The 17,346-nt window shown below is 48.6% G+C and overlaps 1 protein-coding gene across 1 annotated transcript; it reads right to left on the bottom strand.

The window, feature by feature from the left end:
• Nucleotides 1-1,408: 1,408 nt before the first annotated feature.
• Nucleotides 1,409-3,890, bottom strand: SP9 (Sp9 transcription factor). Its single transcript, XM_074363224.1, has 2 exons — nt 3,870-3,890; nt 1,409-2,845 (listed from the first exon to the last, which is right to left on the bottom strand). The coding sequence occupies exons 1-2, from the start codon at nt 3,888-3,890 to the stop codon at nt 1,409-1,411; spliced, it is 1,458 nt and encodes a 485-aa protein (XP_074219325.1).
• Nucleotides 3,891-17,346: the final 13,456 nt, after the last annotated feature.

Raw genomic sequence — 17,346 nt, 5'->3', positions numbered from 1 at the left:
GTCTTGGGAGCGAAAAGACTTCTTTTAAAAAGCTTTTCCTTTCACAGATTTTTTTTAAATCGCTTTTTAAAAACAAACAAACCCACTGGAGTTTTGTCTGACCCCTCCGGGAGGAGTAGGCACCTCCCAGTTAAAGCTGCCAAGGACCTTTACTTTTTCGCAGGTGCTTCAGAGTTTTAAAACGTCACCTTTTGAGAGCTCTCTTAAGTAATACAACTACACATTCTTATAGCCCAATCTACGCTGTTGATATACAAATAAATAATTTTGACTTCTCAAAGACGTATATGTATTATGGCTTTTATAACTCACATAAACCTTACATTACCTAAAACTAACATTAAGAGAATTTTTCCCAACAAAAAAAGTCGACCCACGTAAAGGTTATTGAGGTGGTAACAGGATTAAAAAAAAAAAAAAGAAAGTGTATTGTTCAGAGTCCTTTAATAATACCAAAATGAAAATATGTCAAGATTTTCTTCATACAGATAAACGCATTTAATTTCTTTAGATGACCTTAACTTACGTGTTGTGAGTGAAATGATAACTCAACATTTTAAATATCTTTTACATATATACTGACTTTCACAAAGTGCATCAGAAAATTAAAGGAAAAAACTCCCTGAATTTCAGGAATTCACAAAAAAAAAAACCTCTATTCGAATGAACATTTACAAGAAAATAAAAGAGAACACAATCTTTTGAACCCTATTTATACAGATGTAATGAAATACAGAGAAACTGTCACTAGACTTCCAGTTTAATTTCTCACCTTCGGCCTTTTTTGATGCTTCCTTTTACAGGAAAAAAAAAGTCTCATTGTAAGTAGATATCAAGAAGGACTTGGAGCATTTTATATATAATATAATCCACACAAAGGGGTCTGTTCTTATAGGTCCCGTTTGTTTTCAAATGTTCTGACAGTCCTTTGCAGGGTGGTGGCTTGTTTTTGGAGAAAAGGAAAGAGAAAGGTAGTGGAAGAGGGTGGGCGGTGGGGGAGGAGGGAGCGTTTCTATGTATTGCTCTTCGCTCGAGAAGTTTGTGTTGAGTTTGAGTGTGTGTGCGCGCGCTTGCGTGTGCGTGCTTGTGGTTGTAGGTCTCCGGTGTTGTGTGTTTGTGTGTGTGTGTCTGTATGTGCAGTTTTTTAAAGTGTTGTTTGTGTCGGAAGATGGTTCGCTTTTGTTCCTGGACCACGCGTTCGATTCTCATCTGGGCTCGGGCAGCAGAGGGTAGCTCCTCGCGTGGCCGGCGAGCAGTGGCCCGGGAGCCGGACGCCGGTCCACCTCGCGCCGGCCCGGGGCCTCCCTGGAGCCCCCGCCCTTCCGTCCCCCGCTCGCTGGCCCTCCGAACCTCTAGCTCGCTCTCGTCGTCTCTACTTGCTTGCCCGCTCGCGCCTCTCGCCCAGCCTCTAAGAGTCGTTGGGGCCAGACGCGGCTTCCTTGCCTCCCGCCGAGGCCGCCGCCGCGGCCGCCGCCGCTGCAGCAGCCGCCGCCGCTGCAGCCGCCCGGGCGGCACTGACGCCGGAGTCGTGCAGGATGAGGTCGGGGGACTCGGAACGGGGCGTCTCCAGGTTGCTGGCGTCCGTGTCACTGTCGCTGCCCTTTTTGCCCCCGCCGCCCCCGTTGTGCGTCTTAATGTGTTTGCTCAGATGGTCGCTGCGCATGAAGCGCTTGTTGCACACCGGACAGGCGAAGCGCTTCTCGCCCGTGTGAGTCCGCAGGTGCCGCTGCAGCTCGTCCGAACGCGTGAAGCGCTTGCCGCAGAAGAGCCAGTTGCACACGAAGGGCCGCTCGCCCGTGTGCCAGCGCAGGTGCGCCTTCAGGTGCGACGTCTTGCCGTACACCTTGCCGCAGCCCGGGATGTGGCAGCTGTGCAGGCCCTTGCGCCGCAGGCTGGCCCCGGCTGGGCCCAGCCGCTCGGCCTCCTGGCAGTTGGGGCAGTCGCAGGTGGCACGGCCGGAGTAGCGGCGGGCCGAGCGCGCGGAGCTCCCCCCGGCGGCGGCTGCCGCGGCGCCCGAGATCATGGCGCTGGCCGCGGCGGCCGCCACGGCGGCGCTGGAGTCCGAGTAGGAGGGCAGCACCGGCTTGAAGCCGTCCTGGGCCAGCAGGTGCTGGCTGGTGGAGAGCAAGTGCGAGGCGGCGGCGGCCGAGGAGCCGAGGCCGGTGGAGCTGAAGGCCGAGTGCGTGAGCGAGCTGAAGTCGGGGTTGTAGGTGCCGAGCTGCGAGTGCAGCGAGGCCTGGGGGGCGCCCGAGTGCAGCGAGCTCTGGAGCCCCCCAGCGGGGTTTTGCACCTCCAGCCACGAGCCCGGGCTGCTGTGCACGTCCCACCAAGACGACGCCGCGCCGTTGGTCACCTCGCCCGCCGCCAGCGTCGAGTGGAAGCCTGACTTGTACCATGACTCGTACGGGTGCGCCATGCCCACGCGCGGGTACAGGCCGTCGGCCGCCGTCGTGTGCACCTTGGAGATGAAGGCCGACTGGCCGCCCGCCTCCTGCGGGGACACCCCGGCCGCCGCCGCCGCGGCCGCCGCGGAGTTGGAGAATAGGCCGCCGTAGTCGCTGCTGAAAGCGGACGACGTGGGGGACGTGGAGGCCAAGCAGAAGGCGCTGTTGGCTGCGCCCGAGCCGCCCGCCAGGCCGCCTGAGCCGCGGCCGCCGGTGGCCACCGCGAAGCCCGAGAGGCTGGAGCCAAGGTTGCAGCTGGACGAGGAGCGCTTCCAGGGGTGGAAGCCGCCCTTGGCGAAGGCGCTAGACTCCGGCAGCGTCGTCAGCGGGCTCGTGTTGCCGATCTTGTTGCAGGTCGCCGCCAGCATGGCCAACGGGGTCGTTCCGAAGCGCGGCTCTTCCTAGAATGGGTGGGGTGGGGGAGGGAGCAAGAAGGAAGAGGGCAGGAAGAAGTGGGAGGAAGACACAAAGTGCACCCGTGAGCAGCCTCGTCCCCCTGCGGCTGGTCCCGGGGGGTCGTGGCTCCCCAGCTCGCGCCTTCTCCCCGTGCGCACGCCGAGGATGCGCCGCGCCCCGCGCCCGCGCGGGGCAGAGGCGATCACAAGGACGAGGGTCTCGGCGCTGGAAAATTGTTCGGTGAGGCTACAAATCAAAGATGTCTCTGTGGGTGAAACCCCTGCCCCAAACCGGATTCGAGTCGCTCGCCTTCCGCTAGCCGTAATCCTGCTGCTTTCACAGAAGCCCACAAATCGCCCTTTTGGGATGAACACGGAGGTAAACACATCTACAACAAACACCAGGTGAGGCCAAAGGCGGCTGAAACAGCAGCGTAGGGTCGGGGGGAAACTTGGGCATTCCTCCCAAGGGTGGCTAGGACACGACTTTTCTTTTTAATGGAAAATATTTTAAATGTTTACACACACACACACACACACACACACACACACACACACACACACACACACACACGATTATGAAAACAAGAATCCAAGGAAAAGTAGCCCCGCAAGGGATTTCAAAGTCACAGATGAACTAGGAAGCCGCAGAAGTGTAAATGTTTGTTAACGTGACTACATGGACTGCAAAACAATTAAGGCTATTTTCTGGAAACACCGCTGTCGCGTAATTGCCACAATCCCCAAAGCAAGGGGGATGGGTTATAAATCACAAGGGGAAGAAAAGAAACCTCTAGGTTTTCTTTAAAACCGACTAATAAAAGAACTTGATTAACAAATCCTTTTCTTACAAAGGCACCTCCTGGGTTGCAATAACTTGGAGAGAATCAGGTCCGGAAATGTGGAAAGTGCTAAAAGAAGCTGAAGCTGCAGCTAGGCAGCAACAGTTTCTCCAGAGCCTTGGACTCAGACAAGCCATAACGAAAAATTACTCCAGTTAAAAGAAGCAAATGCTGCACTTCTGACTTACCCCAAGTATAGACGTGGCCATATCAGGTCCCTGGGCGGCGCGGCGGGGCCGGGAGCGGGGCTGAGCCTGGCGGCTTGTTCGGGAAAACTGCTCTGGTTCCGCGCGGCTCCCGCGTCCCCGCGCTCGCGCTGAGCGGACTCCGGGCTCCCGCCGGCTAAACTCAGCCTAAGTGCGAGGAGCACCCGCTTTGAAGTGCCGCTGGCTGCGCCTCTCACCCAATGAGGGCGCAGGCAGAGCAGACGGGAGCTGCCCCGCAGCCAATCAGACGCGCCGAGGGGCCCAAGCCCGGGCTCCCGGCGCGTGCCAGTCACCGCGGCTAGCGAGATTCGGGGGGGGGGGTGTCGCGGGCTAGGGCTGAAGAAATTACAGTGCAATTAAAAATTTACACACACGCACCAAGCCAGGTTTAAATACCGTTGAGACCGAGTCAGAAGTCCCCCGAACCTCCCCGAGATGAGGCAAGTTAGGACTGACAGTCCTAATCGGCTCTCCACTTGTGGGAAAGGAGGTAGGAGGGGAGGGGGCGCCGAGGCGGAGGCCGCACCAAGGCCCCAGTGGAGACGGAAATGTCAACGCTCACTTTGTGTGTCCAGGCTCTCAACTGCGGAGCACAACTTCAGCTGGAATCCATCATTCTCGCTCGCAATTTTATCATTGCGGTTTGTCCACCCAGTTTCTTATTTCCACTGGATTCCGTTTTACTCTTAGTCACATTGAGGAGAAGGGGCGAAGGGATGTTTCCTCCGAGAGGAGAGAAATAGGCCTCTCCATCCAGGTCTTTACCCACAGACTTGTTGGGAGGGCTTGGAGCCTGCTGCATCCCACCATTTCCCCTAGAGGTCTAAGTGACTTCCTAATTGTCGCTCTGGCCTCTGACCCGGGGGGTAATACAAGTGCCAGTCACACCAGAAGCTTCTAGTGGTAATTGAGGGCATCCTTTGTACCGTTTCGCCAGCGCCTAGATACCAGGTTAACCCAGTTGTCAAATATGACTAAACAGTGGGACGTGCTGATTATCTGCCGGGTTTCGCTGGGGGCTGGCGTGGGGGTGGGAGGCATCAGCCCATACAACATGCTGCACGAAGCCTGTTATTTTCATATTGTAACAACTTTGGAAACAGAGACCGGCGCTAGCCGCGTCCGCCCCCACCGCCACCCCCCGATGAAGCTGCAGCTTGCTCGGCTGTTTGTTTAACTCGGTGAAGATTTGCATGTCACTGTTCAGCCTGGAGACGAGTTTTCTTGCCCCAGCTCCAACCCACTCCTACTCCAGACCGACTGGGCCTAAAGTCTTCTCTGCAGGGAGAGGGCGCCCAGTTGAGAGGTAGGCTCCTCCCTAGCCCCCCTGCTTTCGTGGACGTGCTCAGGGAGCCTCTCTCCCGACCTCCATCTGCAAGTGAGGGGGACGAAGCCACACATGGGCAACTCCGCATTTTGCAGGCTGGAAGCATCCTGAAGTCCTCTCCGGGCTGTGAAAAGACACGTCCTCAGACACACAACTGCACGTCCTGGAGTCCCTCAGCACCCGCTGAACTGTTTGTTTTTCTTCTTTCTGGATCTTGCTTTCTCTTTCCTCTTCAAGGCAGCTAAAAGCAGCTTTTGAACCAGAAATACCAGTGCCCTCGACAGACCTGGGTACTAGTTTGAATGTACCACATTCCCTTCCAAACCCATATCCTGCTTTAAAAGACATTTTTAACTACGAGCCTCAAATGCTTGGGTGCAAAAGACGAGTCGTTGCGGAGGGGTAGCAAGCGAGGAGGACGTGGAACTGTGCCCCCAGTGTTTTCTTTCCTCTTTTGCAATATCCCTTCGCCCAAAAGTGCGACCACCGAGGCTCTTCTCTCGGCACTAAGATGGAGCCTGAGTGCATCCTCGTGCCTCCGTAGGTGGGAAAGGCTATATGAATTGCTTTCTTTGCTTTTCGTTAAATTATCTTTGCTCAAAATGCTCCCCTCCTCCCTTTGGTCTAAGGTGGCGAAAACCGAGGAAAGTATGACAGAGAAAGAGAAAGAGGAGAGGAGAGAGTGTGAAGATCCGCGCGGCTACAGTGAAGCTCTGTGCCCTAGGGATTGCAGTTGAAGTCGGCAGAGGGAGGAGGGAAAGGTGTGAAAAGCCCCCGGGGGACTTGGGGTGGAAGGGTGAGGGGGAATCTAGGCAGCTCGGAAGAGACAGAAAGCCCGGCAGGGGGACCCGGGAGCCGTTCCCAACAGGTGACTTCTGCCCTGGAAGGGCAGACTGGTGCTCGGCTTCCTGTAGAGTCTTCGCGTCGATTTACTAATAGAGGGATTGTTAAGTGGCAGCGAGGCGTTTCCGACTCACCCAGTGCAGCCCCAGGAAGAGAAGCGCGGAGGTTTCCCCCATCCACCTCCTCCCCCACCCCCAACACACCCTCTCCTTAAGGAAACCTGACAAAGTAATAAATAAGACAATCCGAAAAGCCACTTAGCACTGGTGACATTTTCAAGTCAACCATTTAAAACAGTTCACGCTGGCGCCTCCGGCTCCCGGAGCCCTAGTTGCCTTCCTCTTCTCCTCCTCTTCCTCCCCTCCCCCTCCCTTCGTTTTCAATGTAGTTCCAGCTGTCAGACTCTCTACGTGGGCACTCGGATATTCCTTTAGATACACACCACCGGATCACAATAAAAGTTAGGAAATCTTCCAAACGATCGCAGGCAGGCGCCCTAGGCACTTCAACTCTAAGGTGGGGCCCCCAAGGAAATATTTCCGAAGAAGTCCAGTTGTTTTGTGTGTGCTTGTGTGAGTGACAGATTTTTTTTCATCCTCTAAAAAATCTAGTTTTTAAACAAAGATCAATGTGTTATGCTAAAGTGTTGAGCTGACTGTTAAAACATTTGGGGAAATAATGACAATGTAACAAAGGCCTGGTTTGGAGTGAATCATCACCCTTTTAAAAGTTAAAGCAATTTTCAGGAGAATAGCTTTCAGCAAACGCTTTACATTATTCAAAACGGCCAAATAATGCTCTATTATAGCGCCTGAATGCTGCCAGTCAGCCCCTAAGTGCAATTTGTGCAAAGGCCCCGGTGCCTTATCTCCACTTCTTTATAAAGAGGTGAATATAAAACAATTTCTTCCAAACCCAGACAGAGAGCACGAAAATTGCTTCCCTTTCTGCAATCAGGGCAATTTAACTGGAGTGCAATTAGCACTATTAAATGTCGATTCTGCATAAACAAATCTGACTGAGCAGCGAAAGTGGGGTGAGAACCTCATATACACTGAAACTGATTTTTTAAAATTATGTATCCGGGTCCTTTACAATTGATCCGTGACGTTTTCATCTTGGAATATATTTACATCGTAAATCCACTATGGTTAAATCAACATAATTTTTTTTTGCAAAAAATTTCAATAGGAATCCTAATAAAGAAGAATAGGGTAATTAAAGGGAAGCGTTCACTTCCTTTGAACAAATATTGTTTCCCCCAACTTGCTTCTCCCGAGAGCTTTGATCTGAGCAACTGCTCAAGTTCCTGCGTTTAGGAGGCAAAGCCGAGGAAACAATTCCGTCATTAGCGGGGATCCGAAGGATTGGAGCTCCTACGCCACAGAAAAAAAAAAATGCTTCTCCCTGATGCACAGAGAGATGGGGAGAACCAGTTGCCTTCTGAATAACTCGAAATTTGAGGTGGCTGCTCAGTATCCCAGTAGCTCTGGCCAGTTGCAGAGTTTAGCGGCTGCATACAGCATGAAGGAGTGGGATGAGGTGAAGTTGGGGAGACTCGAGGATGTGGGATGGAGGGGAGGTGTTGAGGGAGGAGGAACTGAAGGTTCTTGCCTGGGCCCTGCCGGTTGCTGCCAAAGCCTCGGCCACCAGGACCAGGATGCCCCGGGGCGAGAAGAGGAGAGGGCAGAGAGGAGCCTGTAGAAAGTGTTTATCTGACCTGTCCTCCTCTTGCATGCCTTTATTTATTTGCTTAGCCACAGAGCTCCATTTCTGAATAATTTGCACAATTAATTGTGCTTTTCATTTGTATGATCTACACTACAGCAGTGATTATCAGGTCAGCACGGTGTGGGAGGTGGGGAGATACATTAATAACCTGAGCTAAAAACAAAACAAAACAAAAAAACACACATGGAAAGCTGCCCTTGTGTACCACAGTCACCTGCCATGAACAAGGGCTAAGGAAGCCAGTACAGACCATATTGCCTGTTGAGTCCAATGAGTCTTTTCCTCAGTTGGAGTTTGTCAGTTGTGGATGAAAATGAAATGCAGCTTTTGATTAGAAGGGACTCTTTTATAGTTAACACATATCCGTATTTTTTTTAAAGCTCCAGGCTTGAGATCAAATGGATAGAGAACATTAATTGAAAATTGAGGAACTCTCTTACAATTTCCATTGGGTTTTCATTTAATATTTGTTCTATAATGCCCTCATTCCAGCTCAACCCTTGCAAATAAAAGAGCCAGGAAGGATCAATAGGTCTTGGAACTTTCATCTTTTCTCTATCTCAGAAGTGTTACTGCTATTTAGAGGTAGCAGGAGATGCAAACCCTTTTTGTCTGTAAGGTCTACTAAAGAAACTGAAAACCCTTAGTCTATTAAGTACAAGCCTAACATTTGCTACACAACTAATTTTCTGCTGCTAGGGCCATATTTGGGCCATATATTTTAAGCCTGCCTTGATCTGTTTATCTAAGCCAAAAATGCATGAACAATTAAAGGAAAGACTCTGGTGTGTCAAAGGAAGGAAGGTGACTGTAGACTGTGTGATGATTTTAATGACTGCAATTATTGGAAGATTATTCAACAAGCATCATAGATTTGTTTACTGCCTTACTTGGAAACTCTAGGGGGCCTATTCAGCTTGGGGTTTAACCTTCTTCCCTCCCTTGCTCACCAACTACCACGGAGGGGTCTTCCACCTAAGCAAATGTACCATTCAGTGTTGGCTGCTTCTTCTTTCTTAGATCATTTCTACCAAAATGGAGCACATTTGTTGTCTCAGCAACTCTAATGGAACAATCTTTGGAGACATTAAAGCAATCTTTTCACACAGATCCTGAGTTTTTTTCTGGTTTGTTTTAAAAGCCAAAGGCTAAGGAATTCTGGTCATTCATCAGCTTCCCCCAGCCAGAGTACCACTTTCCTCAGGTCTTGGAGGAGGCACAACTACAAGTTGTGAAGCAAGAGTTTAGGCATATCTCCAGGACACCATATTGGAGAAAGTTTGCTTTTTCTTCCTTTCTTTAAGAATGCCACCTCCTCCCCCAGTATTATTTCTTATCACAATTCATGATGGGAATTAAGTTAGAAATAAGTAAGTAAAAAGAAAAGGTATGGCTAAGAGCACACTGGTTTGTGCCTAAGGAAATTTTTACTGTATACACATACACAGGGAATACAAATAAGGAAGGTTTCTTGTCTGATAAAAGCAAAATCATCCTCAATCTGTACTGATAAATAAATCACAACCTGGGCTTTGCTCATCAGTGAAATTTGAAAAGAAAAAACCCCCAGCAAATATCCCTAGTAAGCCCCACTTCCTCCCTTCCCTGAGGCACTGAGACTTCAGTGACCTGGTCATCGTGGTGCTCTTCCTGGGTCTGTAATCAACCAGTCTCAAGATTAAGGTGGACTTCCGCTGGAATCGAGAACCTTTCTTACTCAAACAGGAGCCTGCAGAACTCTGCAACTGGCAATTAGGAGCCTATTACAAGCCATTAGATTGATCAATGTACCTTAAACAATGCAAATGATTTATATGGCTGATTTATATGGAGAAGAAAAGGAGAAGGGGGTGGGGACGACTCCATATCCTTTACATTGTCGCACTGTTCTGGAGAAGACTGGGACCCAGCCTCTTCATCACTGCTTGGAACCACCAGAGCGATTTATTTAGAAAACTTTTCAAGCAAAGACACAGGCTCGCCTGGCTCGTTCGGTGGATGGCGAGGTGCCCATTCTTTGCCCCTTTTTCTTCTCTCTAAGGAAGAGCTTAGAAAGACCGAGGCCGGGAGGAGCAGCCGGGGTTCCCAGAGACGCCACTCCCCCAGCGGAGGACACCGCCTGGAGCAGTCCCAGCTGCCTCCTTTCCCTGATCTGTCCCCGGAGAGGGGGAGGATGACTTACATATTTATTTTAACGGAGTGTTAGGGAGCTGTGTGGCCTCCTAATTACGGCAGGAACACAGAACCATTAGCCCTTGAAGTTTCAGGCGCGACTCCGGGAGGAGCGGCGACCCAGCTCCCCGCGTGCACAGGAGGCGGGGGAGGGTGGTGGGGAGGGAGGGGACTCTTTAGAACGGAACTCCTCACTAGGGCTGACTATTTCAGCTAATCTAACTGGCGAACACAAAATTACAACAGAGCTGAAGCGATCAAAACTGCCCCCTGCTAGCCCCCTCCTCCCGCCTTCCTTCCCGCCCCAAAGTCTGTTTGTAGTTGTCTCCTCTGCTGCAGACACTGGTCGGTCTTCTCACGACAATGAAATTCCTGCCAGTTTTTCCAGAGCCTGCAAGGAGAGGACAGACGCACTTCACACTTCCCAGGGGAGGAGAATTCCCTTTGTCTTATCTCCCCCTCCCGCAGTCTGCTCTCATTTCTGTAATGGGGGACAAGCAGCCGGCCGAAAGACCCTGGGCGCCGAGGGGGGCGATCGTAATTGAAGTCCACGTCCAACTCTGCCCCTGTAAGTTCCCTCCCACCTTCCTCCCTTCTCTTCTTCTCTTTCCCAATCTTCTCTCTTTCTTTCTCCCTCCCTTTTTCCAATTCTCTAGATCCTCTTACCACTCAAGTTTTCTCCCCGGCTCCCGGGCCAAGAGCCTGGGCAGGAGCTGTTTATTTCTCGGACTTAGTGGTTTGGCGGGAAAGGGCTTCGTCCTGGCTTGTTCATGGGTGTCTGGGACAAATCCTTTTGTTTGTGTCTATATATGGAATGGGAAGCATTCTGGGTTGATAATGGGGCACAGAGGGAAGAGGGGAGAAGCACAGAAACTACATGCATTGGGAGAGTTGGTACCTGTATCTTTTGCAGCCAATATGCGATGGGAACCCAGGAAATGAAAACTTCTCTAGGTGGATCGTGATCTCACATACGCACCCCTCCCCCCACCACCAACTGCTCTTATCTATCCTTTGTTACCCCATATCTTACTCTCCTGACTTCTTCCCTGAGTTATTTCCTTTCTATCTCCTCCTTCCTAGGACTTCTCAGGGCTCTATGGCTCAGTGAGAGACTGAGAAAGAAGGTCGGTTAAGAGTCCCACCAAACACTCAGGCACTCCTGTAACATCCTCGAGAACAGGCCTGTCCTGGGCCGACAGTTTCGTGCTTTCTGGATTTCAGCCATTCTAGAGTCCTTATACCCACCCCGATCAAGGAGGCCAGACTGGCACCTCCACCCTGACTCGCCTCTTGAAGTGTGGAGAGCTGGGTACACGTAGGGGCAGAGGGAAGCTCCGCACACATTAGACACGTGCGCCTCCTCCTGCCCACCCCCTTCCCCCGCTCCCTGCTGCCGCAGTCAGAATGCACGCTGATGACACAGATACACTCACTCAGGCTCGAGCCAGCGGCGTCGGTTCTCCTTCCCAGCCAGGCTGCAGCGGGCGAGACGGCCTTGAGGCAGGTGACATCGCCGCGGGGAGGCAGGCTCCGCGCTCCAGATGCCATTCTGGAAGTAGGGATGTTCAGGTCCCCCAAAGCCAGCTGCGGGCCTTTCTGGCCCTCTGGCCGCCGACCTCGTAGCGGCTGGGCCTCCCATCCGCCTCCTGGTGCTGCGGTCCCGGAGCGGCCCCTTGCTTTGCGTCCGGCTCCGCACCTCCACCGCCGCAGCCCCCGAGCGCCTGTCCGGGAGAAGCTTGCGGCCCACCCGCCTCCACAGGCTCGGTTACATCTGGGATGCATTGCCCCTTAATTGTCAACCCCATTATTGTGATCAAGTGAACGTTGCTAATCTCTACATTTATTGTTTAGGTAAATACAGGCTGCGTTTAATCAATACGCGGGGCCCCAGTCCTCGCAGCGCCAAGTAACTTAAGTCAACGGTGAAGATTTCAGTGTGTGCGTAATTACAGAGCACACGGAATATTCACCCCAGTCTAATCCCACATCTCTCCTCCAACCCCAGGGAGCGAGAGGAGGGAGAGTGAGGAATCTCCACCCTTCTGCTGGCTCCCTTCCGGGAAGAAAAGGACTTCGTGGCTGAGACACTGCGCGCGAGGCGCCGGGGCCCGAGGTTGCACTGGGGACCGCCCGGACTTCCGAGCGGCTAAATCTCGCGCTCCGCGCCGTCTCCCAGAGGGTTTCTGGACCCCTCCCCTCCTAATCTGCAGCGGTGAAGAGGGTGGGTCTGCACCCAGCAGGTCCCTGAGGGGCGGGAAGGCTGAGGGCGGGGCCCCAGGAGGCGGGTCGGGCTGCTCCCGATGCCCCAGCCTCCCCAAGCGGGCTCCCTCTTTCCCTCTCCCTCTGCTCACAGCAGCCGGATTCCTTGCCCCGCGGGAACTCTGAAGAACGCCACGCTTGAGCGCGCAGAGCTCGGGGTATTTGCTCTTCTTCCTAAACAGCTATTGTTTCCTAATTAAGGAGACCTTAGCCCAACGCGAGGGAGAGCATATGGGATTCGCAGCAGGGAGTGGGCAGGCCTGGGGAAGTGGGCGGTCCGCTCTGGCAAGGGGTGGCGTCGGTTCCTTACTGCGGCGTGGCTGCAGAATGGCCTTAGAGTGAAGGCCTCTGGCCCCGGCAGGGAAAGGGTCAATTAGCTGGGACTCTTCCTGGCGGCTTTTGGAAAAACCCAACCCTTCCCGACGCCTAGAGTGGGGCCCAGGAGGCTGACCCTACAGTTTGTGGCACTAATACTCTCTCCTCGGGCATTTCGTTCCTGTGAGTTTCTATTTCTCGTGGTGGCTCTTTCTCCGCTCCATTCCCGGGAAAGTTCGATAGAAACAACCAATAACTCCAGTTGTAATCAGATACTCGCCTTGCCTGGAATTTCCCCGCATTCAGTACGCTGGATTCTAAAGTCAACTGATGATTTGCAAGTTCAGGGTGTCGGCACAAACACGTAACTAAATGACAGCTGGGCCTTGAATTGGGGCCCTGGGTACTGGTTGGTAGCTGGCTGGTTTTCATTTTTGGAATTGAACAGCTCTGGTATAAGGTATCTCTCCCTGCTTTCTCCTTCCCATAAAAGTTGAATAGCATTTAGAACAAGAGGAAAATTAAACACAAATGTCAGTGCAATCCTGAAGTCCTTTTTCTTTCTAATACTTCTTCCTGAGACTCGCCTCTGCCAGCCTCAAGCTCCCACCCAAGTCTGTGAATCTCCTTATCAGATATGCGGATCTTTTAACACCCTGCTGCAAACCAGCCTGCCAGTCAGTACACGGGACAGATAGATACTATATCAGACTCCTTTGATTGGGGATGTCAATTTAACATTTTCTAGATTGTGGTTGTTTTTAAGCTACGACAAGGAAAAGAAAGGCAAGGGGGTGATAGAGCTCTTGGATGAGCATAGCCCTTTGAGGCTCTCAGGAGCTGCATGTGAGTTAAGGTCCATCACTTAATGCTGTGACCTTGGGCGAGCCAGGAAACTTCTCAGTTTCCTCCTCCCTAAAATGAAGCTAATATTTTCGACTTTGAAATATTGTTGAAAAGGCTAAATAAATCCGTATAGGGAAATTCCTAGTAATGTGCTCAATACTTATTAAATTTCCTTCCATTTTCCACTGAAATTCCCAGCTAAAACTTACTGTGGAACTCAAGACAAAATCAACAGCTTTTATAACACAGAATTTGAGTGTGTGTAGAAAGCACAGGGCCTAGTACAAAATCAGGTTGGGTGAGGATGAATGCAACATCCGCTAGCAGCTGCCAGTTTTGGAAGGAGTGAGGTTAGCTGCTCCAGTCAGCAATGCATTTTGTGGTCTGGCTTTCACAGGTCCACACATGGGAAAGAGGAGATGTCTCTAACAATAGTAGCTAACATTTATTGAGCACTTATACACCAGGCATGCTGCCAAATTCTTTACACACACGACATCTCATTTAATCCACATGATAATCTTATCGGGTGAGTATCATGAATATTATTGACATCTCTCTTTTAAAATTTTTATTATGGAAAATCTCAAATATATATTTAAAAGTGAAGAGAATAGTATAATGAACCCCTCTATGTTGATCACTCAGCATCAATAATTGTCAGCTCATAGCCAAATTTGTTTAACTCCTACCCCATTGACTTCCTCATCCCTTATCTTAAAGCAAACTTCAGACTTCAGACATAATACAAACATTCCAGTATTATCTAAATATCAAAAGACAATAACTCTATTAAAAAAACTACACCACAATACAATGTTATTATAATGCCTAAATATATTTAAAATAATTCCTTAATATTCTCAAACATCTAGTCAGTGTTCAAGTTTCTCCAGTTACCTCATAAATGATTTTTTACAATCTTTTTTTCCAAATCAGATCTAAGCAATATCCACACAGTTAGTCTCTTATGTCTCTTAATCAAGGTCCCTCTCCCTCTTTTTCTTTCCTTGCAATTTATTTATTGAAGTAACCTAGTCATTTGTCCTCATATCCTTTTTATAAATGATGAAACCAGCTCAGAGAGGATAAAGGAATTTAGTAAGAGATGGAAAAAGTATTCAGTCCTAGCTATGTTTGACTCTGGAGTCCAAGTGCTTAATGACTTTATTATATTCCCTTTAAACCAAGTGATGAAAAGCAAGACACAGGAAAAACACACTCACCCATAAAAGATTTCAGAACATGCATGACTCCTCTAAGTAACTAGTTCCTTTACTAAATGCTCACAGAAAACCATTCACTTGAAACCTAGGCAGAGTTTGAATTTGGGAAGAGAAATTGAAAACAGGATCCCCTCCCTCCAAACCCCCAGTATCCTCCTTATGTTTTGGATCTGACTAAGTATTTCCTGCATGCAAATGTATCTATAACGTGGTGAAGAGATTTTTATTTCCAGCAAATATTTAGCAAAGCAAAAACATTTCTTAAACAAATCTACCAGTTTCCTTTTTCTCTCTTCTCTTCCTTTCTTTTCCTTCTATTTCCCTCTTGTCTGTGTTCTCCATAGTTAGATAAGGAGAAAACATCTCTTTTAAGTAGTTATTTTAAAATACCAGTCAAATTAACAATTTGGTAGTTTGATATGTGATATCTGGCTTTTGTTACGGTAGTTTTGAAACCACAGTTACCCTAGCAACTGAATACATTTTTTCTTTTAAAAAATTTTAGCTGTCTGGAGGAGAAAAAAAAAGAAAAAGAAAACTTCTTGCCAGAATTTTCCCATAATAGCCTCCATTAACTGCAGTGACTTCTATTGGAGAGGCCAGCACTGCTGTCTCCTGCTGTCACCAGTCATTCACTGATCTAGCAGATGTTTTGTTTGATAAGGCCAATTTGAGCTTTATAAAACATTTATTTTTTCACCTCCAAGGAGCAAATACCAGTAAGGATGGGATTCAGCATCTATCACTGGAAACCATACAAGGGCCTCAACCTGCCAGTGGAGTTTCTAGGTGAGAAAAAACACTAAAACAAACCTAAAGGCTTCATTTATTAAAACAAACAAACAAAAAACAACAACAACAAAAAAGAGGGGGGATGGTTAAAGGGCATTAGACAATCTCTTGAGAGTTAGCAAGAGGGAAAAAAAAAGTGAGTTGAAGAGCCAATGGTCTACTATAGAATCTTTCTGAAAACAACTGGTAGGTAGGCAGTTGCCGAAGCAGGCAATGATGTTAGTCAGATGAGAGAATAAGGGAGGGGATGATGCACATAGCATTGAGTTTTATAGATTTGATAAGACATGTGTTAGCATTTCAAGGAAGTGAAGCAGGGAAGAATCAGCAAGGAAAAAGGCTGTATATTAGGGCTCTTTGGAGCAACAAGACTCTGAGCATTTGTGAGAATATTCACATGCTTTTAAATAAAATTCCCCTTGCAATTCCCCTCCTCTTGCAAAGCAAGTGTCCCAAGAGAGTAAGATGAAAGAGCATGATATTTTTGTGATCTCTTGAATGGGGCAGTCACAAATATTCTTGTGCACACAGCTCTAGATTCCTTTCCTTTACAAAAAAAAAAAAAACAAAAAACAAAACAAAAACAGAAAACAAACTGACTTGATAAGTTACGAATATCCAAATCCTTTCTTTTGAGTAGAAGGGAGATTGGTTTCAAGACCTGGGGCTATAGTGTGGATAAATCAAAAGGTTTAGCAAAAGAAGTGCTGGGCAGTTCTACTCCTGTTGGCAAGATGCCTCTTTTTATGAGTCTCCTGGTCCAGGAAGTCCTCCTTTGCAATATAATGGGTCAATAAAATGAAGGTTCCAGTCCTTCCATTTTATTTCAGATTGCCCTACCTAGGTAAAATATTTTAACTTGAGGAATTACATTTTGAGCCAGGGTGAGAAGTTAAAAAAGAAAGAGAGAATGTTGCTTCTATTTGCAGAAAATGTAATTTCTCTGTAGTAGACCTGCCCTGAACAAAAAATTTTGCAAACATATTTGCATTCCTCTCTAAGTCAAAATAGAAAAAAAAAAAAAAAAAAAAAAAAAAAAAAAAGAGGCAGAAACAGCAGTGTCAGTCCGGGCATTTTCTTAACTACCTGAATCTTTAAAGGAATCTACTGCTTCTTCCCTGCGCCCCGCCCCCAGCTTTTTAGAGATATAACTGACACATTACATAAATGTAAGGTATACAACATGATGATCTGATATTTTGAAATGATTACCACAATAAGGTTAGATAACACATCCATCACATCACATAACATAATTACCATCTTTATTATTGTAGTGGTGGTAATGGTAAGAACATTTAAGATTTACTCTTTTAGCAACATTCAAGTATACAATACAGTATTGTTAACTATAGTCACCATGCTGTGTATCATTAGATCCCCAGAACTTATTCACTTTATGACTTAGAAGTTTATATCTTTTAACCAACATCTAACTTCTCCCCTACCCAGCCAGTCAGGAATTCAGATAGAGTACAGTGGGTATGGATGACTTATCTCCACTCCACCATATTTGAAGCCTCAGTTGAGAAGACTCAAAGGCTGGGGGTGACTCAACCATCAGGGGCTGGAATCATCTTGATGAGTCTTCATTTACATGTCTGGCAGTGGATGCTGGGCAGAACATATATATGTGGTTTCTCCCCATGGTCTCTCCACATGGGCTAGTTTGGACTTTCTCACAGCATGCATGTGAATTCTTAGACCAAGTGTCTCAAGGGAGCAAGATGAAACAGCATGGTAGTTTTGTGATCTCTTGATTGGAGCAGTCACAAATATTCACCCAGGTTTGAGGAGAAAGAACATAAACTCCCCAAGGGAGTAATGTTAAGATCACATTGTAAAAAGAACACTCAGGATATGAGATGCTGTTTCAGTCTCTTGGAAAATACTGTCTGCAATAATATATGTATATACATGTAAAGAGAGCTCCCTAATAGAGTGC

The sequence above is a fragment of the Camelus bactrianus genome, chromosome 5 (assembly GCF_048773025.1).
Source record: "Camelus bactrianus isolate YW-2024 breed Bactrian camel chromosome 5, ASM4877302v1, whole genome shotgun sequence".
Lineage (NCBI taxonomy): Eukaryota > Metazoa > Chordata > Mammalia > Artiodactyla > Camelidae > Camelus > Camelus bactrianus.
This window is presented reverse-complemented; position numbering and strand designations above follow the sequence as displayed.

Excerpts from the sequence above, each read along its gene's own strand:
- SP9 (XM_074363224.1), bottom strand. The coding sequence starts at position 3,890 with ATGGCCACGTCTATACTTGGG. Across the intron at positions 2,846-3,869 it reads TGGCCACGTCTATACTTGGG|GAAGAGCCGCGCTTCGGAAC; the intron begins GTAAGTCAGAAG and ends CACCCATTCTAG.